The 24602-nt window shown below is 41.0% G+C and overlaps 1 protein-coding gene across 2 annotated transcripts in view; it reads right to left on the bottom strand.

Annotated features, from left to right (window-relative positions):
- Nucleotides 1–587: 587 nt before the first annotated feature.
- The window catches only part of pappaa (pregnancy-associated plasma protein A, pappalysin 1a), a 118176-nt gene continuing 94161 nt past the window's right edge, over nt 588–24602 (bottom strand). For both annotated transcript variants that reach the window (XM_074617605.1, XM_074617606.1), the window contains exons 20-22: nt 23908–23979; nt 22482–22580; nt 588–6223 (exon numbers count right to left, since the gene is read on the bottom strand). In XM_074617605.1, coding sequence (XP_074473706.1) covers nt 6119–6223; nt 22482–22580; nt 23908–23979 — 276 coding nt within the window. In that variant the 3' untranslated portion in view covers nt 588–6118. The remainder of the gene's footprint in view (nt 6224–22481; nt 22581–23907; nt 23980–24602) is intronic.

Here is a 24602-nt window from a genome sequence, read left to right as displayed (position 1 = left end):
ATTAGGCCATTAACGTCACTGGTGTGCCAGGAACAGCACTCACATTTTGATGCCAATGTATCAATGACGGCTTAAAGAATGAGCTCTTCTTTTGAAACCACCTCAGCGCTTTTTGGGATTTTTGAAAGGGGCTCACTATGGATCTTCCAGAAGAAAGATCTTCAGAGGCACACAAGAGTTAAAAAAAAATACAACATAACCAAAATGAACCTGGACACACTTTTGCGGCGGCAAAAAAAACAAAACAATCAAAGAATTGACGACACTCCTCAAGCGTTATGTTCACTTTAACCAGTGTTTTATTTCTACACAATAAATGACAGCAAAATGAACATGATACTCATCTTTATGACTCTTCCTTATGAAAATATAGTACACATCAGACATGTTTTGCCATGTACCAGAGCACCAAAAATATATATAATTGCAACTGTGAAAACAGAGAGAAAACATCGACTGAAACATAAAAGTCCAATCTGTTGTATATGTGCCTGAAAAAGTGCATACTGTGTAAGAACCAAAGAGAGAGGAGGCCATCAGAGGGAGGGAGGGACTACTGAGTCTGATGGCTACCTTTACAGTGTTGGTGAAACTCTCAGCAAACACAAAGGCATTGGGATAAGACTTGACAATATACAGTATGGAGTGAGGAGAAAAAAATGAAAGCCGTTTGCAGACAAAATTTGAAAAGTAACTTCTCAACGCGTAACAAAGTCAAGTTTGATTATGAGGATCAATTCCAACAGACTCCTAAGACGCAGAAATGACCATTATGATTTTATTCATCTTGACAACAAATAAATAACTCATGACTCAATGGATAAATTCATGGTTTAGACAAGTGACAACAGTGCTTGTACTAAGCCATTCTGGAACAAATAAATGCTGACAGCGAGTGGTGTGGTAAAGCATCACAGGTCTTTTTTTTTTTTTCCTTTTTTTTCTGTCTTGCAGGTGATACTTTGACACAATGCACAACATATTCACGGTTCATCTCTTTGTATAATAGTTATGATAAAAATCAATCCAAGAGCTACTCCCAAACAGTTAGTACATGGTTTGCAAATACAATCATCATATAATATTATTATTTACATCTTAAAATATATTTGTTGAGCAATCGGGTACGAAACATCGTAATACCACTAGATATCCACGTAATATGTAAATACACTTTTTTTGTATTTTCCCACTTAGAAAAAAGGACAATTCACCTTTTTTATGTATTGAGGGATTTAGGAAACAGACATAAGTGGACCATTCTATAACCAGAGGCCTGTGAGAGGTACTTCATGTGTTACAATACACAAAGAAAATGTCTTACAACAAGATGGCACATCAGTATTTTTTCTCCACAACGATCTGAGCGAAAATATTAGGGCTTCAGACACTCTTTCTTGCACTCCCCGTCGCTTTGTAATGAGTTAGACACAAAGCTTCTGCCATTTTTAGACGAGCAATACAACAACCAGGTGTTAAATTAGAAACAAAGGAGCGACTGTTGGTGGAAAAATGTGGAGAGGTATCAAAGCCTGTCAAAAAACGACTGCTATACAAATCGTATTATGTGATAAGCATAGGCTCTGAGTGAGGAAAACTGTGTTCCTTCAGCCTAACTTCAAAAGGCTCGGTAAGCTGGGCAAACATCCTCTCTCATTTTCACAGGGCCAGCTTGACCCTGGCAGCCCCGCGCAGGCATACCTGACAGTGACAGATGAGGCAGTGTGTCGAGGAGTGGGGAGGCGGAGGGGCGAGGGAGGGGGGGCGGTGGGAGTCCCAGAAAGGGATGGCTGCCACCCCCAGGAGGAACTCTGACTCATTGGCCTCGGCTTGTTGCCAGTCAGCGCCGGCCACCCCTGGCCCAGGGGCAGCCTCTGTGAGTACACATTTTCACACCTGGACAAATAGCTCGACAGGCCAGGAAAAGCAGCCCACCCATCCCTACCTCTCTCCCTGCCCACCTTCTACTTTTCCGCCATCCAAGAGCACTCTATCTGGGGCACCGTCGGCTGCCTTCTGACCTCCACTCCTTCATTTTTTTTGATCCCTCTCTTTTCGCCACTTCTCCTGTCCTCAGCTGGCTGTGTACATTTATATCCATTGTGCCTTTACACTGGTCTCTCCAAAAAACACCATTTGCTATATTATGGATTTATGTATTTGACCATTATATACTTGGTTCTCTTTTCACAACTTGTTGTACGTATGGCTAATGTGTGCATTTAAAAAAAAAAAAAAAGAAAAAAAAACTTTACATTCTGGTTTTTAAAGGAGAAAAAATAACATTTGAACATGTGTTGAATCCTCATTGGACGCAAGCAGTGTCCATCTACACTTAATGACCAATGAGACAAGTTCTTGTGGGCCTGAAGTGTTGCTGATCAACGCTTGACAGCGACGATCGCAACCGAGCGCCATGACAGAGACAAAATGACAGTTTTGACTCACAAACCGATAATGTTTTTTTTGTTTATAAGAACAATGTAAAAAATAACTTACATGGACATTAAATATAACTTAAAAAAGTATAACACTCTCAATAAATAGTTCTACTATTTACACCATTGTTATGAGACGCAAAAATGTCACTAAAATACCAAAAATATAGAAGCAGCAAACATTACAGGCATGAGGTACAGCAAGGGATCCTGTGATGACTACAGTAGAGAGGTGATGTCCTCATCCAATGCGTAATCTTATACTTCCTTCCATGAATATCTTGGTTAGCTATGGCTTATGGGTACCTTCTCCAATATTAAGGATATCATTTTTTTCAAGTTGACATGCAGGTCACATTCTGTAGCCTTTCTGATAGTAATAACGATCAGTTGTTTTGGTATCCAGACATTGACTAATGGTACAAGTAATCGTTGAGGAGGATATTTCGAAGTTAGTCAAAGTACTCGGAAGCAACGACAGGTTATGTTATTATAGAATGAAAGGAAAGATCCAATGACAGATTTCGGATTCATCCATTCAAACGGCTAGAACGGTTTTCCAGTGACCTCGATGGCAGATGATGAACCACAGTACTGCATGTCATTGGCATAGTGTAGTGATCGCAGGTCAGTCTCTCCTCACCGGTAACAGTTTCTATGTAAAGCAGCAGTATCTGGAGTACTAATATTACATATAATTTTGATAATATCAACATAATACAAGTCTTTTTTTTTTTTTTTTAACCAGGGCTATATATGTTTTCATATAAAGTGTTAAATGCAATCTTTGCAGATGATGTAGCCTTTTACAACATCCTTACAAAGTTTCATATTTCATAAAAGTTACAAAGTCTCTCAAGAGTCCTTTTTAATGGGAATTCCTTCATTTAAGCGTTTCCTTCCCCTTTCGACATATCTTGGTTTTCTCTGCCAAAATGTACAACCTTAAACCTAAGATGATGTATTACGCACACATCAGAACAAAAAGACAAACTAATTTGCAGTCTAGCTAGACCTTAAATACACTTCTAAACATTATGTGTTGATGTGTACGCTATTTTTTTTTGGGGGGGGGATTTGGGGCATGGATGGATGATGGATGACGGATGGATGGATGGATGGATACATGGTTCATAGTGACAATACCTCCCTACTTCATTGATAACCTCTAATGCAAAGTCAGTTATAGGTGAGAGGAGCATCTATGGCCAAATACAAATAAAACACTAATGACAGGAAAGCTAATAGCAACACAGGGAGTCAAACGACCGAATATCATAACATACAGTTTGTTTCAGATCACCATTCTGACGATAGCAGCTTCTAAACATTTTTCGAAAGATATACTTTTTTTTTCTTCTTACATGGAAACTAAAAAAAAAAAGTGCAGTAACTGAGGTCAATAATACAAACACTGATTAAATATGACATTTTGTAAAAAAAAAAAAGAAATACATGGAAAACAAAAACAAAACATTTTTCAACGCTCCTGTCCATCAAGAACATATAGTAATATTTACATGATATTTTTTTTCTCTTTGTATTTGGTGGAAAATAATACCTTCTCGCTTTTTTTCTGCATGACGTTGGTTTTTTAAAACGACATGAAATTGGTCTTACGTTGCCACTTGTGTACGATGATTCATGAGGATGATCTGGAATGCTATAGCAGCCTAATATGAGTCAGAGGGACTGTGCCATCGGCTCAAATGAAATGAAAAAGTCATAATCATGCCACGACTATTGGTTACCAGCCGAAGAAGAGCAGCACAATTTTTTTGGACCAATATGCCAAGCAGCCTTCATTATCAAATGTGCATGAGAAAAAACTATGTGTCTGGAATGAAGAATAACAAAATACAAAGCTATCGTAGCAGCCGTATAATCTAAAGAAGTTAATTGGTGGGGACGGACACCCGAGTTCACAATACTGAAAAGTGCTGATCGGAACAACCAAGTGCACTTTTTTTTACTGCAGAGACAAACGGTTAAATTAATTACTTAAACACAAGACCCAGCAGAGAATCATCATAGGGACCTTTGATCAGTATTGTGACTGCAAATGCTGTGTTGACATATACATCCAAATGTCATTTTCATGTTTAACATTGTCGCCTGCAGAGCTCCAGTAGCTGAGAGTCCAATACTACTGGGAAGGGAGAGATATGTGTGTATGCATTTGTGTGTCAGATGTGGTCTCCTTCCACCTATACTCTCACTAAGAGCCATGGCCTATATCCAGCCCTTTTATTTCTGTACTCTCGTGTGACTGTGCTGTGCAGTACTGTGCGATCAAAAAAAAGCCACAGACTCCTGACAAAGCATTGACTACATTCTGAAGAGGGCTGGGATCATTTTATTTTCAGTTTAAACGTCAGCGCTTGAGGTAACAAAATTCGGACCAAGCGCCGTGAGGGAGGAGTTCAAACTGAAACTAAAATCGCCCCAACCCGAAGTGAGGTGTTAACGATGACATTCTTTAAGTCGTGGTCAATGTACGTAGTTTTTTTTTTATTTCTTGGGCAGTCGGGATAAAACGGGAATGACAAGTGAGGTTCTTGGTTTTTTTAAAGTTCGTAGTGCATTTCATATCTGGTGTTGTCAACATCTCTGAAAGTATTACGGACTAACATGCGAGTGTGGATGAATGCTTTAAAGAGGTACTGTAAGCAGCAAGGCAAGACGGAGCCGTCTAACCCTATTAGATATCATGATGTGAAGATGGCAAGTTAGCAGCAAACACAGTAGCAGAAGCCATGCTAAAAATGTTTTTAATTAGGCATTCAGGATTTTGCTCTAAGTATAAAATTGTCTTAGGAAATTATGTGTGTGGTTTTGTCAACAATTAGTCGACTTTTTTTGTGTGCATTCTATTTTGGCTTTTGTGTTGAATCTGTGGCTTGAAACTTGAAACAATATGGCTGTCGCATTCCCCACCAAGCTAGGAATAACCTCTGATGTGCCTATGAAGAACACACTTTACTGTAAAAGGACGTAGAGATACAGAATGTCTGACCAGTTTGAAACCAGGAATGATTATAAGCACAAACTTCTAGCCCCTCTGAAAAGGTGTCCGACATGCCTTCAAAGTGTCTGAGGATTATATTTTTTAATATTTTGATTTTGATTTCCTTCATATTTGCAATAACACAGAGCCAACATCAACACGATCCCCCACTTGCACATTTTTGATTTACCTTTGGTTCAATCATGTGATTGTAGAGCAAGGTCACTAAAATAGACACTGAAGCCAGCACAAAACTGAACAAAAGGGCATGCTACCTAGGCTTGGTTATGTTTTTGTTTTGTTTTCTTCTTTCAAACAAAAAAAAAATGTCTGTTTCATGTATTTTTTTTTCTCTTTGCTATATATGTTTTTTTTTTTTTAAATGATGATATTGCAGGGTTACTTTCCTTTTTAGCTGACAAATGACGTTTTCTGTGGAGTCTCATGAGTCCCATCCTCTAGTCTAGATCTTTCTGTGATGTGGAGGCGGAGGCATTTCAGCTGGTTGGGGTTGCAGTATGGATGGAGAGGTATGCCCGTTAAGCAGCATGTGCAGGAAATTGGAGGCCGAGAGGAGGATGAAGGAGGAGGGGGTCTGCCTCGGCCACTCTGGCTGTGTTGTGTCGGAGCAAGGGTCCTGGGACGTTGAACAGAGGTCCCCCGCTCAGGTTGGTCACCCCAAGGAATGGACGTGTTCATCCTTCCTGTTCTCTATAGCGTTCAGATCCCGACAGGAGCACTCATCCCGTATGTCGCAGGACATGGGGAATGGAATCACCTGGGGTGGAAGAGAAAAAGATACTCACATTCATCATACATGAAATCATTTTCTGATCATAGACTGCTTTGGTTAAGGTTTAGCTAGGTTTAAGGACAAAAACAACGTGGTTAGGATTAAGGAGAGATCATGGTTTGGGTTAAAATGACCACTTTCGATAAGGTTAGGGACCTTTGTCGCCATGGTTACAACAATAGCCACATGGTTAAGGATAGCTTGTGGTCATGATTAAAAAAACCAACCCAAAAAACGTTGGAAATGGATAATGAACAGCGGTCTCCCTCGTTAGTCCAATGTGTTGTTGACCCATCCATCTACCCCGACTTCCTCCCTCTGTGGATTTTGTCACTCTATATTAATGTCACTTGACTTCTTCCTTTGCTCCAGTCATAATTACTACCACTGGAGGCCTTAGTCACATGAACAAAAAAAAAGTAATTTTTAGGCACATTTTTCTTGGGACGACAGTCTCATAAAATCTATAAATTCCCCAATTGATGTAACGGTGCCACCGCTCGATTAGCTTAAATGGAAGCAAACTGCCATGAGATCAAAATTTAAAAAAAAGAAGTATGAATTGATATTTTTTTAATGTAACTTATACTGAATCTTTCTGTTTTACTATATCTGTTATTATTAGGGCTGTCAAAGTTAACACGATAAAACAAATCCGTTTTAACGCCACTGCATTAACGCAATCCATCTTTCGGAGGTTGTAGTGGGCTCAGTTTTAAAGCTAAAGTGAAGATACTGGTATCATATGAAACTAGAAAAAAAACAAGAAATCCATCGGTAACAACTATGTCATACTAGCTACTAGAAGGAGGCTAAATAACGCTCCAAACTTGTGCTAAATTTTGACGTGGAAAAACTGTCACGGTCATTTTCTGAAGGGGTCCCTTGACCTCTGACCTCAAGATATGTGAATGAAAATTGGGTTCTATGGGTTTGCGAGTCTCCCCTTTACAGACATGCCCACTTTATGATAATCACATGCAGTTTTAGGTTGTTGTTGCCTGTTGGGCTGCAGTTTGCCATGTTATGATTTGAGTGTATTTTTTATGCTAAATGCAGTACCTGTGAGGGTTTCTGGACAATAGTTGTCATTGTTTTGTGATGTTAATTGATTTTCAATAACAAATATATACATACATTTGTATAGAGCAAGCATCATTGCCCACTCCCATGTTAATAAGAGCATTAAATACTTGACAAATCTCCCTTTAAGGTGCATTTTGAACAGATAAAAAATGTGCAATTAATTTGCGATTAATTGTAATTAACTATGTGATTAATCGCGATCAAATATTATAATCGATTGACAGCCCTAGTTATTACAATATATTTCCAGTGGACATGCACATCGCCTGGCTTCCTCCATCTCTCTCTTTGTCAGATCCACCCGCACACATGTACAAGCTAGCTCACTCACTTTCTCTCTCCCCGTAGTTGATGTAGACCAGATTTTTGCAAATATCAAACAGGTTTGAAATTGAATCAGCGTGGTTCCCATTAGGCCATTTGTCTAATCTTGTAATGGGTACACAAACTCTGTGTACACAGTGTACCTAAACTCAGTGCTAATTCTTGCAGTTCTTGTCATACAAGTATTTGACAAGAACAGTATAAAAAAATATTATTTTTTTTCCCCCTGAAGACCGTGAGTTTACTTGTAGGACACATTTTGGTGCATTTGGCATTCATAAGACCCATAATAATATATCACAATCTCAGAATATCAGAGAAATTGATATCCCAGTTTCTTTGATAGTCTCATGTCAAAGTGAAATACTGTAGGTGAGAATAGCACCGGAAGATCACTGGCCGTTGCCCCCGGGCGTTTGACGTCACTGGATAACGTTGGCAATGCGTCACCAGCACCAGCTGCTGCTGCCTTGTCTGCTTGCCTCTCGGGGGGCCTGCTTCAGCTGTTTGGGTACACAAAACGTGTCCAGGCCAAACAAGGAACACATGTGGTCCAAGTCATGGAAGGCAAGGCAGCACACCAAGGGCATGTCTGCATTTGTGTCCTGGTGGCTTATCAGATCAATCTGTGGGGGCCTGGGGTGTCGCTTTTTTCTCGTTAGGGCTGAGTGGTATTGCCTTTTTTTTCTGCACAATGGATCTCTGTATACAATGTAAATGTAACAACAATACTGGCTCCTGTAACCAACACAGATACTTGACAGCCGGCCTCAAGCCAAACACAGCTATTAGCTGGATGTTATTAGTGAAAGCTGTCTGGCTGCTATGGGAGGAGTCGTTTCCAGGGGGAGGGTCACGGGGCCATTATCTGAATATGGAGAAGCTGCTGTATAATTACCCAGACTACTACTGTAATGCCATCAAACAAATTGGATCCTGAGCAAGTCCTATCTGGGAGGGTTAGTCAGGTAATTACTAAATGCATTAGCATGAGAATGAGAAAGAAATGAGAATTTCCCATCCACTAAAAGATGCATCCATAGTGTCCATTATATTGCACACCATCAACGTCAAAGTTTTGGACTTTGAAGCTGACTCACTTCCCAAGTGACTGACTAAACCTTAGACTGTATATAAAAAGTGCGCATAGTCACCGTGACGTCACCCGTTGGTTTGTGGACTACGGTTTTGAAGCCTCTTGGTTTTTGGCCGTTGCTAACTTGGTTATTATAAAGTTGTAAGACTACAACTCCCAGACCGGACAACACCGTGGTAGCCACCTGCCAATCACAAGGTAGCCCCGCCCCAAATCATACCCTGCTTTATGGTCTATTTGACTCTGAATGGGACCATAATTCACTAAATGAACATCATACTGTATTGAAGAAGACTTGAAACTAGTGATTGAGACCATAAACTCATGTTTACAATGTTTACTGAGGGAATAAATCAAGTGAGAAGTAGGCTCATTTTCTCATAGACTTCTATACAATCGGACTTCTTTTTGCAACCAGAGAAGTCGCCCCCTGCTTGTCATTAGAAAGAATGCAAGTTTAAGGCACTTCAGCATTGGCTTCACTTTTCAGATGCCGGAGCTGACCACTGGACTAAACATGTAAATCCAAATTCATCTTGTTATGCTACATATCAATGGAAACTCACTCCCAACTCGTCAAATACCTCCGCTTGGTCAGTGGCCCTACACTTCAGATGCTCTAGGTACCCCTTTAGTGTCAGTTTTGGACGTGTCATGAATGGCGTGTCAGTTTCTGCTTGTTACATGGCATAGTGTCTTTTCAAAATAAACTTCCATGTTCACAGGAAACACAGTTTCCCCTTGTTACATGCATAGTCTCTTTTCAAAATAAACTTCCAACGTAGGTTTACTTAGTTTTTTGGTTTACTTACGCAACAAAAATACTTGGTTAGGTTTAGGCAACAAAAGTACTTAGGCTCATTGATGTATAAAGAGAACTGGATACAGCGCTGGAGGCGGGGCTCCGTTCATTCGTATGGAGCCAAAACGGCTCGTCTGCCGAGTATAAAATGACTCAGATCTTCCACACTGCTTTTGCATCCATGTGCCCATAGAGGAAGCGCACTAGCATTTCCTTTAACCCTTCTTGGCTCGCTCACATGAACGGCAGTTCATTGTGCCTATAGGGAAATAATTAAAAATAATGATTTGGCTATTAGTGGATTTTACAACTTTTAGGACCTAATGATTTAAATCAGGGCTATTCAAGTGTTCTTATTGGGTAGTTGATATACCTAAAAAAAAATAATCTGCTAATTTACAGACATCTCTTTCCCAATGCAAAAAGTATTTTTGGGCTAAATGGTATCACGTGTCGGACATGGAAGTCGGCCACAACAAAAGTTGTCTTCAAAGCCTGGTGATCTTCCTGGGGATTTGGTTAGGCTTAGGAAAAGATCGTGGTTGGGGTTAAAATAAGTACGTTTGTTACATAAAATAAATATGCTTAACTGGCGTTCATAAAGTACAGAAGTTACGGAACAAACGTTGACTTGGTTTCGTATGGAACACCAACAGCGGTCTACTGGGTGAAAATCCTGTTTGTTTGACCCATCCAACCTCCCCTTCCACCTGCCCTATGCTGACTATCTTGCTCTTTATACTACTATTACATCAGTTGCTCTGAGTGTTTAATAATGACGCGGATGGGTTTACATTGGAGTTAGTTGAAAGCCCAGTTGTTCCATAAAGGAACACACGTAGGGAGAGAGGACCGACCTGCCGGTCAATGTGGGTTCATGAGATTTTGTGATACAGATTCAGATCAAATTTACTCTCCCACATGGGGAAATTTGTTTGGTCCACTGCTCCAGACATGAGGATACCATAAAGTCCTCCACTGTGATTGGACGGCTGAGTAAAAAGTGACAGTGATGAGCGTTGCGTTTTACTCAAAGTAAAAAAAATGTCAACTTTCGGCGACCTGAAGAAAACAGCAAACTTGCAGCGTCCGGTGCAGAAAAGATGCTCAGCGTCTCGTCACGCTGCTGCCGTTTTTTACCAAAGCGGATATACTGTACACGGCGCTACCATTGCAGAGCATTAAAAAAATACGCTCGCCTCAGGAAAAAAAACGCTTTGGTGGACACAGCCCCTTAAGGTTGTTGTGCGTTACCCACTACAAGAAAATTCTGACTACCACAAGTTCCTCAGCTTAAAAATCTTCCAATAATAAAAAGTGACGAGAGAAATGTGTAGAAAAGGAAAGATGAACTGCTGATTATGCATCGATAAGTTTCTCTAAATCTATAATCTAATATCAGATGTTCTAAGATGTATTTTTAAATAATAAAGTAATGGGCTCTCGTTGCAACTTAACACTTTATTTTAGTGTTGCTCAAAGTACGTCATGAAATTAGTGACCTTTTGCTTTGGATAGCGGTGTAAAGTGAACGTAAAATGTTATAGTTGGTGGTAAATGCAACACAGGAAACACCACCAATAGTTTGTGAGAGTTGAAGATTTGTAGACAGCAGGTCTGTGGAATGACATGGGAGAGCATGCTAGTCACTGAGGAGTAGTGACGCAGGCTCCCCTTTGAAATGTGGTATAAAATAAGTTGTTTGTGTGTGGGTGGTGGGGGGGGAGGGGGGTGGGGGGTAGCGGGGGTGTTCCTAATGTGAGGGCCAGGTGGGCAGTGCCCGGACTCCTCTGAGAAAATGAGGCCTACATGTGACGACTTTACAAGCCGAGGGCCGGACACACTTCAGAAACAGCTGTCAACCGCATGAACAGAGTTTCCTCTGTGGCATTTTGAAGCTGAGAACACGGGGTTCCTCGCTCCCACCTGACTCTCTCTCGGTTTAATTACACTATCTCTCAGTTTCACACTTTCACCTTTAGAGTCTTTCCCCTCACTTTATTACTCCTCTCTCTTGCAGCTCACATCCCCACTACCCCTCCCACTACACCTCTCTTCCCCTCCAAGGCCACTTCTGTTTATCTCTCTATCTAGAGAATGATGGTGGGTGGCAAATTTGACATGGTTTCCTTTGACCTTGACCTCCAGGGTGGCTGGGCCAGCTGCCACATCTGGCCCTGACTTGAGGGTTCTCTCAGGGTGGCTGGGAAATGGACTGGCTGGCCTTGTGGGCCTGGGGGCCCTCACGCTGCCCCGTGTCCCAGGGCTTGGAGGAGGGCTGGGGGAGGACACCCACTAACAGCAACATGAAAGCCCTTCTGAAGAACGCAGACCTTGTCAGAGCCCCATCCTTCCATCTCAGGAACAGGTCAAAATAACGCAGAGTTCCTCTCATTTATGTGTGTGCAGTATGTGCGTGTCAGCCTGTGCTTAAAGGGGAAGAAGGTGTGTAAGGAGCACAGGCCATGGGGAAAGGGGATCTGGCTGATCGAGGGATGCATAACACACTCTTCATTAGCAAGTAACAGTTGTTGTTAGATTGAATTAGAACTTTTTGCCAGTCTTCAAAATATACTAGGAAACATTTTAGGGAATGCAGTATAACATTGTTTTTTCAAAGGGACTTTTTCATATAAATCAATATACATTTATCCATCTAAAATGTATATAACATTTGAACAGATGTCTGAATGAGAGCAACAGAAAGAAACACAGCAAGAAAAGAGAGTTTTAATGGATAATGTTTAGGACGGAAAAGAGTAAAAGAACACATAAATGAGTTTGGCAAAATAGGTGTGAGCACTTGGCATCAACAAAACAGCCACAACAGCCTGGTCGTCATGGACAAAATGTTGGCATTGTATGTTTCTGCAAACCACGGATAGGTTGAATGTGGAAGTTTTTTGCATTTGGCGCAGAGCAAGTGACGCCTGTCGAGCTAACGTTATTGAAATTTGCGGGGTATAATCAAGCCCCCAGGAAGAGCAGCGGGCTTTGAACCAAATTTTCATGGTGGCCAAACGGTGGAATTACAACATCCGTGTCCGTCACGTGATGCCATTCGGCCCAAAAAGACTTTTTCCCATCAACTTACATTGGGAAAGAGACGTCTGTAAATCAGAGGATACTTTTTTTTTTTAGGTAAATCAACTTCCCAGTATGAACACTTGAATAAAAGTTGTAAAATTCACTAATAGCTGAATCCAGAGTTATTTTCCTTCCTCCATTCATGTAAATGAGCCCCAGACCAAGGCTGGACTGAGGGCTGGGAGACGGGTTAAAGGAAACGCTACTGCGCCATGCTCTGTGGGCCCAATGGATTCATGCGCCACTGAGCAACTGTCATTCTCTCTGAATGGGAGCCATCCTCCAATGCTGTATCCAGTTCTCTTTGTATATCCATGGTTTTTACATTTGGCTAGAGCAAGTGACGTTTTACAATGAGCAACGCGCAGAGCTAGTGACGCAGTATATCGAGCGACCGTTATTGAAAGTTACGTGGTATAATAATGAGTATAATAAGCTAGAAAAGTCCACAAAGGGTAGGTTGGAGAGGCGGTGGATGGGTCAAACAAACACAGGATTTTCACCCAGGACACTGCTGTTTGTGTCCCGTGTCAAACCAAAAGTAAACATTGACTTTGGGGTTGTTACGTAACGTTGTTATGCTGGTTATGTAACGCTGCGTAAGAGCTAAGGGCGGTTGTTATTTATTTAAGGTACGTTACGTTGTTGCGCTACGTTGTTGTGTTACTATTCTAACACAAACCATGATGTTTTTTCTAACCATAACCAAGTAGTTTTGCTGCCTAAACCTAACAAATCATTCTATGATCGTTTCACAATGTTAACCATGTTGCATTGTGCGTTTCTGCAAGCGTCATAAGAGACTTATATAAAATGTGTTTTTGGTTCAGAAACGTCCACATTCAGTGTATTCCGTGGTTTCCAGAAACACACGATGCTAAAAAATTTTCTGCCGACTGGGTTGTCCAAAACCCCTCAAACTGTGGGGAGTGTGTGTCCCCCAGTGTGTAACTGCCCTGCTCGTCCCTCCACGTTATACTTCCTTCCCCTCCCTCTCAGATGCATTTTGCCTCCTCCACCCTCAGGCCCTACTCCCCACACATAGATACAGAAAAGTTAGGAATAAAGGGAGCTATGGCATGCTGCTGCTCATTCAACGATTTGCGATAACCATCGCATTGCAGCGACTTGACAGAAAGAGAGAAAGTAAGAAGGTAAGAGCTCTTAATGCCATGACCAAGAAACCCTCCTACTGTACGTGCAGGCGCCTGCTCCTATCTGTGGCTCGGCCCCTTCCTCCCCTTTAACTGCCCTGGCAGAGCCTTGGCAACAGGAAATAAAGTCAATTTAGCTGCCCTCAGACGTTTAAAAAATAAAGAACTGTTGCTGGCATGCGCTTTTGGCATCCTGTTATGTGAATATTTGACGTAGAACATGTTAAGGCAGAAAATTTGAGAAAAAAACAAATATTATTCTATCTATCTATCTATCTGTTAGAAATTTGATTTGTGTGGATTATATAGAAATAAATGTAAATCTGGTAACAGCCCAAAAACCCAGAGAAGAAAATTACATTTGCGCTGTTATTTTGAAAGGGCTTCGTCTACGTGAATCACCAACAGAGACTAAGAGGTTAAGTGGTCACCTGTAGCTATCACAGTCCATCAGCTTTGACACAAACATCAACTGTGACACATAGAAAGTCACGTGTTGAGCCTGCATGCGCCAGACAGAGTTGTAAACAGGGGTGAGGGACTATAGGAAGGATCTCAGCCCAAGACCCCACCACCAACGCAGACAGAAAAACCTACAGGCACATTTAGAATAAGTTGTTTTAGCGAGGCCAAGCCGTATAACTATATAATCGGTGCCCTCTGCGTACTGCTTCCAGCATCCAAGAAAGGAATTCCTTCCAAACTAGGGGGGTGGGGGGGGGGGCACCTACAAAAAGGGTCTTGCGCACAGGCAATCCTCAGAAAGGCATACTCCATATACCCTCTCCTCCCTGCCTCTCCAACCTCAGCCAACAGCTTGCAACTATTAAGGGGAGATCCTGTGGTGACCTTACGTGCAGCCAGTCCTTGCACCTTCAAAGCTCCTGGCGTGGAATAATACACAGCAAGTCATCCAGAACTCCTTAATACACAAATCTCTACCAAAATAAAAGACGGAAGCGGCGTTTGCTGGGAAGGGGAATAAAAGTAAATGAGCAGCGGAGTTCCATTTCTTTACACAATACTGCACCTTTTTCCTCTCAGTTCTTCAGCTCTTATCAGGATTAAAGTCTGAGTCGACAAGAAAAAAGAGAAGAGGAGAAGAAGAAGGAACCTGGAAAGCTTTAATGATTGATAATAACTAGGAATGCACCGGTCCAACTTTTTCTGTCCCAATACCGATAGCGCTACCTGGTTTTGGGTATCGGCCGATACCGAGTACCGATCCTTTGGTCGAACTCAACTGTAATTTCACAGAGTTTAATGTGAAAAAACGCAGAATCTACCCCCCCCTCCCTCGACCACCCGCTCTCTCTCTGCAGGCAGAAGGAAAGAGGCAGTAACTGATGACGCGTCATGAACGCGTCATCAGTTACACTGCTTATGTCTTAAAGTCTGTGGTGTTAATGCACAGGCTGAGCGGAGTTATTAAAAAACTAATCCCGAAGCCGGATCATGATCCAGATCGCCACCAAAATCTAATGGATTGTTCATTGTGCCACACCCCACACCCCCAAAAAATTTAATTCAAATCCATCGCAGACTTTTGGAGTTATCCTGCTAACAGACAAACCAACAAACCAATGCCGGTGAAAACATGACCGCCTTCGGCCTTGGCGGAGGTAATAATAACCTAATACCTACAGTAGTATTTTTTGGAAAGAATAGAAATTGGCCAATTGTTGTATCTGGAAGAAGTTTTATTACATTCCAGAAATTATGATTTTTCATATTAGACCATTGAATCATTTCAGATTTGAGGGGATGGCGTTTGATGTCGGGAAACATAATAACTCATCTTTAACTGCTGTTAAGAAGTCGCTAAAGCCTCTTCTACTAAGGAGGAGTGAGCAGATGTTTTCATCAGTATGATGTATCTCTCCATCAGTTAACTGGAGACATAATATTGGTATAAACAGTCTGTTTAGGTCACAGAGCGAACATGAGGCATATTAGGATTTCTTTTTAACCTTTTAGACTCTTTAGATGGACTAAAAGGACGAACGACTCTGGATGATGAGGGCAATGAAAGTCTGTTGTAAAATTTCTGTTCTTTTCACTTCACCTTATCACCGTAGGTCGGAGGGAAACGGTAGATGGAAAAGGTTTTGGCAGAGGAACAAACGAGAGGTGTGTCTCTGTGCGTGGATCACATCATATCACTGTTCTCATGTGCTGTGTCACAACACGCTGGGGACACCAACACTGAGCAAGACTCCCACTGAGTCACCAGACCTCTTGTGCATAACAAACCAGTGGCTGGTGTGTCTGTGCACGTGCTGTATGTTTGTGTGTGAATGAGAATGAGAGCGAGAGAGGGAAAGATGGAGAGAGTTGGTACATGGGTGGTTTATCCTTCTTAAGTACTGTTACTTGACATGTACTCAGTTTATTAGGTACACCTAGCTAAAACTATTGCAGTCTAATACAACAGGTCTGTAATAAATCCCAGCATCATGACATTTATAATGTTGAATTTTTGTTGAAACAATTTTAGAGAGGCGTTGATTCAACTGTGTGGTCATTCTGGGTGATGTTGAGTCGTAATAAATAATTTTTTCTCCACCTCATTTACATCAGCGAGGGTGGCTAAACAACAAAAAACACCTCGCTGTATAATGAAATACTCGGTACATGTATTGTGAATAAAAATCTTTGAAAAGGGGTCTCAAAAGACAAAAATATTCCCTAAAACGCATCTTTAGTTTTTAGTAGGGCTGTCAAAGTTAACGCGATACTGACGCATTAAAGCAAATCTGTTTTAAAGCCACTAATTTCTTCAATGCATTAACGCCACTTGCGATTTCTAGGTTGTAGCGGGCTTGGTTTTAAAGCTAGAGTGAATATACTGGCATCATATGAAACTATAACCAACCATGCCATACCAGCTTGCTAAATGCAGCACCTGTGAGAGTTTCTGGACAATATTTATCATTGTTTTGTGTTGTTAATTGATTTCCAATAATAAATATATACATACATTTGCATTAAGAAAGCATATTTGCCCATGTTGACAAGAGTATCAAATACTTGACAAATCTCCCTTTAAGGTACATTTTAAACAGATAAAAAATGTGCAATTAATTTGCAATTAACTCTGGACAATCTAATCAAAATATTTTAATCGATTGACAGCCCTGGTTTTTAGCAAATATTACTTAACAGGATTAAGTAGTGCATTTGTTTCAGATGACTTCCATCCCTTTACAGCCACCCAGAAAGAAAATTTCCACTTTTGCAACCTATGTTTGCTGTGGTTGAGCAGGCCTATTAAATTCACTGTGAGAACACAATATAGTATTTGTCTGCATATAAAATAAATGGTAGGACCAGCATTAAATACAGATAGTTCATAGTTGACATCAACTGACCTCCACAGTGACAACAGAATCTGTGTTCAGGAACAATTAAAAAAGTCGGTACAAAGCTGTGTCAATTGTTGTCGAGAGAAGAGAATTCCCGCTAAAGAGGAAAACATTGCCGATCTCTGGCATCCGCAAGTGTGTTATTCAGCAGCTCATAAATGAGTTACAGATTCCTTTTTTCATATATTGTGTCATTTGTTTTGTTTTTGGAGGGTTTTATGCAACTCCGTCCTTGGCCGCCTGCCACGCATGTGTTCCGTTTGGTGGAAAATCAGAATCAGGTGCAAAATACCCTGTTTCTGTTTTGACTGAGCTGATCAAATAGGGATGACTATGAGGAAACGCTTTGCCCAGCAGCAATAAACAACTGAATCCAAATGCCTAACTAAACACAAGTACCAAAACGTGGAGGAGATTTAAATGTGGACGAAAAATATAGAAGTAATAAAAACCACAAAATGAAGTTTGTCAGAAAAGGTCTTCTGGCTAATAATCTCAAACTGACATTCAGGTTAATTTGAGTTTCATTCATGTGTGTTTATGTTAGCCAAGTTATTAAGCAACATGTTTGTGCAAGCAAGCCCCATCAATTAGGCAATGGGCTCACAAACTAACACGCAAAAGGGATTAAACATCTGGCTTTCCTCTGGTCCTGTATCAATTTCACACATCAGCTTAATACCTCAGTGTTTCCTTTTTGTTTCTCACCCACAGTTACTTTCCTCTCGCTCCTGGCAGCTGATAAATCAAATTATGATTGGTTATTTCAGAGCAATTTTTCGTATCTTTCAAAATAGTTTCCAGGGGACCTACTAGCGGAAAACACCAGGCACAGACTGCTTTCTTCAAAAAATGCCATGGCAAAATGCCTTCATGTAAAATGTGGAGCCTGGAGTTCTTGAGCCCAGCCACAGTATGATACTTACTGTATCATACTGTAGATGGAATATAAATGCTCTTCACCCAATCCGTCTTTGCTGGCGTGACAGAAGTTAGTACCAAAAAGGTAATTTGAGCCTCCATTTGCCTGTAGTTATTATTTCAGCGAACTGCGAACACCTGTTTTGCAGACACTACTATTGACCATCGGCATGTAGCATCCTTGGCTCGGGAAGACAGCAGCAGTAAACCTGGGCCAGATTCCTCTACCAGGATTAAAGACCCACTGAAATCACATTTAGTCATCCCTTAATGCGGTAAAATTAATGTCAACATGTTTTTTTAATTTATTGTATACTTTTTTTTATTATTCAAAGGAAGAAAAATAGAAAGAAATTCTACTTTTCCTCTCAGCCACTGGAGTGGTGTGTCCGTGTTTGATTGACAGCAGCTGGAAGGCTGAGCCCCAGCAGGGGACGGAGAGAGAGAAAATTAACAAACTCTCCCTTCAAAAATAGTAGTGGTTGGATGTAACTTCAGTTCTGAGTACGAGAAGTGCAAAGAGTGTGATGGCTCATGACCAAACTATCACAGTTTATACAAAAGCAGCCCGGTGAGTATACAGACATTTCATACAAGAGATGTAAGTGATGCCAGATTTATGTTTCACACATCCGCGAGGGTCACGAGTGTCCGCACGGACAAAGTAATGTCACACCATCGGACATGCCCCTTTGCAGGGGGTCCCATGTGGCAGGTTATTTGCCAGTCCATGCAAATTCAACATTTTCTAACGAAGCGGACGCGGATGGGCGGAGAGGAACCATGCTGTACACGTGATTTTTCGATACACTGCCCCCTACAATTTGGGAGAATATTAGTTTGCCGCGAGGAGAAACCCGCACGGAGTATAAAAGATCCAAACGTTTACTCGTCACGATTCTGCATCAGCTTATGTCCGTGTGGAACGTTCATGAGTCAGCTGTCACTCTGTTTGGGCCTCTCAGTAGAGACTTCAGTCTTCAGTGTAGTTCTAATGCTTCACTGATAAACCAGAGAATTGTACAGTAACATTGGACTTTATTATCAAAGAAAGTTTTTGAATCACGTCTACACTTTCTGTCCGTACTCGCACGGTCTGTCTCTCTCTTTCTCTCTCCCTGGGGCTAGAAGATAATATGTTTTCACAGGATTAAATTTAAAAAGGCTGCTTTTTATATTCCTCCTGACGCAAATTCAAAAAAATGCACAACAGGAATGCACTACTGTTTTTGTTTTGTTTCCTGTTCCTCTAGTGAAACATAAAGGGCCTACACCTGCATTTCATTGCGCAACCTTGTGCTGTACAATGGCAATAAATGAACCTTTTATCTTATATAGTTTAAAGTATAAATACTTGCATAATTATTAAACAAATACATTTTGAAGCAGTGAATATCTCCTTGCATCCCTTTATTAAGGAAAAACACATTTGATAAATGTTCATTGTGCCCCTAAAGTTCTTTATGCACTCCTAAATTTTTCAAACTAGAGCACATGTGCTCCTTGGGGAAAAAAAGTTAGTGTCAAACCCTGAATAGATTTCTTACTTGACACCCCAACATGTTCAGTTAAACTGACCATGCCCTCCTTTGATGTGCAACATAACAAATCCCAACTCTAACAAGACCAACGGCTCTCCTCTCACCCAGCTCAACCTCTTGTTGCTGCAGTAATTCAATGGAGGCTATCCTCCCATTGGGGTCTGTCAGTAAAAGTGAGTTATGCAAGTTCTGGCTGAGCCCCTGCACTGGGTTGGGGCCAAAAGATGTAAAGATGAGATAGCGTCAATCAACAGCAGCGAAACCACTTCTGGAGTGAGGTCACTTCCCAGCGGGCTGCCCGCCGACTTTCCTGCTGCTATTGAACTTAGGATACAATACCTTACATCTGACACTGGAGCCTTGAATAACGGACAAAAAGAAATCATGGACCTCTGGACCGCTTTTCTAGCTGGAGGTGGGTTATAAATGTTCATAGCTCAGTAGCACAGTGCAAAAAATACACAAAGAGTAGTTCCTCTCTTAAACTTGATTTGCCCAGAACTACTAAGAAGAAGTCCTGATTTGATAAAACCGTTTCCATAATAGGATTGTTTGGAAGCGAAATGGATTTCTGCTCAAACAAACATGTTCCATTCCCAATTCGTCAAATATTGACGCTTGGTCAGTGACCCTACGCTTCAAACTATGACACTCTAGGTACCAACCTCGCATCAGTTTTGGACGTGTCAGGGACGGCATGTTTTGTTTCCGCTCATTACACGCAGAGCATCTTTTCAAAATAAACTCCCGTGTTCACAGGCAAGTTACAGTTTCTGCTCGTTACATGCATACAGTCGCTTTTGAAAATAAACTTCCTACATAGGTGTACTTACGCACCAAAACTATTTGGTTAGGTTTAAGGCGACAAAAGTACTTGGTTAGGCTTAGGCAAAGATCGTGGTTTGGTTTAAAATAAATGTTTGTTATGTTAAATAAGTATGTTTGTTAGTAACTTGCTTATTAAAGTGAGGAATTAACGTAAGAAAACTAAGGTCAAATAACTCAACATTGTCTTTGTTTCACACGAGACACGAACACCAGTCTTCTGGGTAAAAGTTTGTTTTCCTTCAGAGGATTGCTGAAATGTTCAGGATGACCCTGACTACGACCAGGTAAAATCTGAAGCAATTTTATTATCTCACTCCAAACTAACTAACTGCAGAAAATATGTTGTACAGCACATTACTACCAATAAAACATTGTTAAAAATACCAATAAACTGTTAATTAAATGTTGTCAGTGTTTACTTTTTTAGCACAGTAAACTTAGCTCAGTGAACCTTCGTCACACAAATGTGACGTCATTTTTTTAGATCGGAAAACATCGGACTCTGGCTGTAATCGCGTACTTGGAAACTTTTGCACGGTGGCGGAAGTACCGAGAAAGAAGGACAAATACACCAAATGCTGCAGTAATACATTTTTGGTGCAGGTAAAAAGAATTGCTGTATGTAATTTTGTGCCATGCACCAGTGCATGTACACAGAAAAAGAGTATTTTGAACCCTGTACCACCTCTCCCTCTAGGGTACTAGGAGGTACAACTGGATGCTTCTCACTGATATTGAACATAGTGGATGTGACCATTTAAAAATGATGCAACCGTGTTGTTTGAAAATCTGGTTCCTCCAGCGAAGGCCATGTCTTGGTCATTCTATTGCCAATGTCTTTATAGACAAAGGTTTAAAAAAAGGAACAAATAATAAACATCAAAGAAGTTGTCTTTGTTGTTCGCCAGGAAAGAAACATGATTATTTCCATCCTCATGGCCATGGACCCAAAACGTCCATGAAAAAATTGTGTGAAGGTGGACCGGAAGCAATCATGGGAACTTTGATTGTACTGTGGAAGATGGCGAGATGTCCCCTTGTACGTCCGTTTTCCCCCAGAAAGGAAATGAAGAGGCTCTCCAGTCAGACGCACTGACACGGCCAGTGAGACACATAGACTGCAATATAAGTCCAGCCAGACATACAGATGGATATGCCAGGAATACAACTAAAGTCCCTCGCCAGATTCACAGAAACAGGCCAGGCCAGAGAAGCAGATGCTGCTGCACAGAAGCTACAATACACTTCCAATCAGTTCCTTTGCCAGCAGCTGGCTGGAAAGAGCCTCCCTGAATTAAGAGAGTTAGTACCACAAGGATGACCAAACTTTTTGTTATGCTCAGCTTAATGCTGAAATAAAACACAGCTGATTGGGTTGATGGATTTGAGTTTCTATTAATCAGAAGAGGAACAGGTAAATGATATGCCAAGTTCTTATAATCATGATCTTTACTATCTGTAAATTAAAATTACTACTCACATTTTGGGTAGTGGGTAACTTCCCACGAAGAGAGACACACAAAGACAAATCTAGACGTTTTACACATTAGGAAACTGAATATCACAGAAAAACAAAGACTACTGATGAAGTCTGAAAACTCCCACTGTCTTGGATGTGGTATCAGTAATCTGTCTACCAGTAATCTAAGGTTGGACACAAAGCAAAGGAGGGAAGAATCTGTTTATAGATGTTCCAAGAAGTGAAATATTACATCCTTCAACAGCATATTCAGTTGTAGTTTCCATTATACTTACCTTGAGTAGGTCAAAATGATCTTTTATAAATGTCAAAGCTTGATAATGATAACCTCCACTGGATGCATGGCAGTGAGAAAATGAAGAAGCCCAAGTGGGTTGGGCACAGGGAACAGGGAAAAACGATCACATGTGGGAGGCGGGATTTATCCCTAAGCTTTGTGTGACTCCAGAGTTGGGAAACAAACACTGTCTGTTGATCAGTGTGACCGGGACCAAATCCAGCATCATCTCTTTCGTCTGAAAGGGTGAGGTTTACTCCGAGGTACAAGCATGCCACTAACCTTCTTGGTCTTGACAGTGGATTGGCAGCAGTCGCCTCCGTCGTAGTTACAGAAGGCTCTGTTGTTGACCGAATCACAGTAGTTGTCTCCCATGAATGGCTATACCAGAGAGAGAGCATGTAATTAGTGAAAAACACTGAATGAGGAAAACTGGTTGATAATGGTTAAAAGGTGAATTACCAAAGACGCCTTTTTGTTTAGCGGTACTTTCCTCTCGAGCATTTCAGGGCATTTTAAAGGTCTCTGGATAAATTTGCTGATGAATCTCATACATTAAATTTCCCTCATCTTTCATTGTGACTTTTTAAGCCCTTAGTGGGCCAGACCCGTAAATCAAACTGAGGACACCATAAACTATTCACTTCACAAAACACTCCAATAAGGTGATTTATTGGGTTGGCCCCACCCCTCTCCACTTGGGTTACCAATCAGGTTATCCAATTGGCCTAAACCGAGTAGGTGATATAATTCCTCTGTGACGTGAAGTGGAATTCTTTCACATGTGTTGTCTTTACATGTGAATGTACCATTTGTTTTTTTTAGAGCAAATCATGACATATTTAAGAGGTAATTACATCAGATTACAACAAGCTAATAAGTGTCAGCTAATTGAGCCATTGCTGTATGAAGCCTCAAGTTCGGCATTTTTGCCGTGGCCATCTTGTTTTTTTGCAACCAGAAGTGACGCGAGAGGGTGGAGCTAAGTACAACACACACTGTGAAGGGGTTAACGAAAACATAGACCACTCCCAGGCTTTACAACACCGTAATAGCGGCCTGTCAATCACAAGTGGGTGGCCACGTCCCAAAGCATCCACTGCTTTATGGTCTATTTGACTATAAATGGGACCATAATTTACTAAATGAACATCATGCTGTATTGAAGAAGACTTAAATCTAGCGATTGAGACCATAAACTCATGTTTACAATGTTTACTGAGGTAATAAATCAAGTGAGAAGTAGGCTCATTTTCTCATAGACTTCTATACAATCAGACTTCTTTTTGCAACCAGAGGAGTCGCCCCCTGCTGGCTATTAGAAAATGCAAGTTTAAGACACTTCGACATTGGCTTCACTTTTCAGACCCTTAGGTTGCCCACTGGCCAAGCAAAGTGAATACAACTTTATGAAACTACACTTTGAGGCTATTGAGACTGAGATTCATTTGTTTTGTGATATTTTCACGGTTGTATGAGTATGTATATTCACCATAAAAAATGGAACAAACTGGAATATTTGCCACTGTAAGCATCTACACTCCAATCTGGCAACCTATATCAGACAAATTTCTCATCCCTTTGTTTGGTCTGGGGTTCAAGGAAGGTGGAAGGATTAAAGTATTAAAGTGTTGTATGATAGATGAGACTATTACTCCACAAAAACAAAGACAAAAACAAAAAAATCGAATTCAGGTCGAGCCCTTACCTCACATCCTTTGATGCAGTGGAGCAATTCTGGGTGTGGATACCATTTCAGTCCCATCGTGCAGACTATACTCTGAAAGATGAGACAAAAGTTGAGGTGAGGTGTGATTAATTAAGAAATACTGGCGCTTTCAGTGGTTTGGGTTATTTCCCATATGTGCAGCATTTAAACAGCTTTGCCAAGACTGTGTTCTTTTTCAGTCCACATAACTCTAACCCTAACACAAGTCGCTGGGCATTTTCTATCCGCACACACACACACACACACACACACACACACACACCTTACAGCAAGACAAAGGGGTTATCAAAAAGGCTCACATGGAGGCTTTCATTGTCAATCCTTCTTTGATTTACACTGACCTTTTTCCACCTCAGCACAAAGCTGATTTTTACAAGATAAAACTTGACAAAAATTGTTTTTCCATAACTAAATCATGACCCCAGAGGGGAGGGGGGGGAGAGCTGAGAGCAAAAGAAAGAGAGATATAGAGGTGAAGAGCGCCATGTTCTCAAATATCTTTGCAGAATGTGTGGAATTCCATCTTGTTCTCCCACTGTGCTCTTCATTGACATGCAACAGAAAACATTTGTGTCCAGGGGAGTCGGGCAGTACTGTGTATAGGCATATACTGTAAGGAACATGAAAATTATATAATAAGTAAACATGACTCTGTGCCTGTGCTGTATGGCTGC

Source organism: Sebastes fasciatus, chromosome 19 (genome assembly GCF_043250625.1).
Source record: "Sebastes fasciatus isolate fSebFas1 chromosome 19, fSebFas1.pri, whole genome shotgun sequence".
NCBI lineage: Eukaryota > Metazoa > Chordata > Actinopteri > Perciformes > Sebastidae > Sebastes > Sebastes fasciatus.
This window is presented reverse-complemented; position numbering and strand designations above follow the sequence as displayed.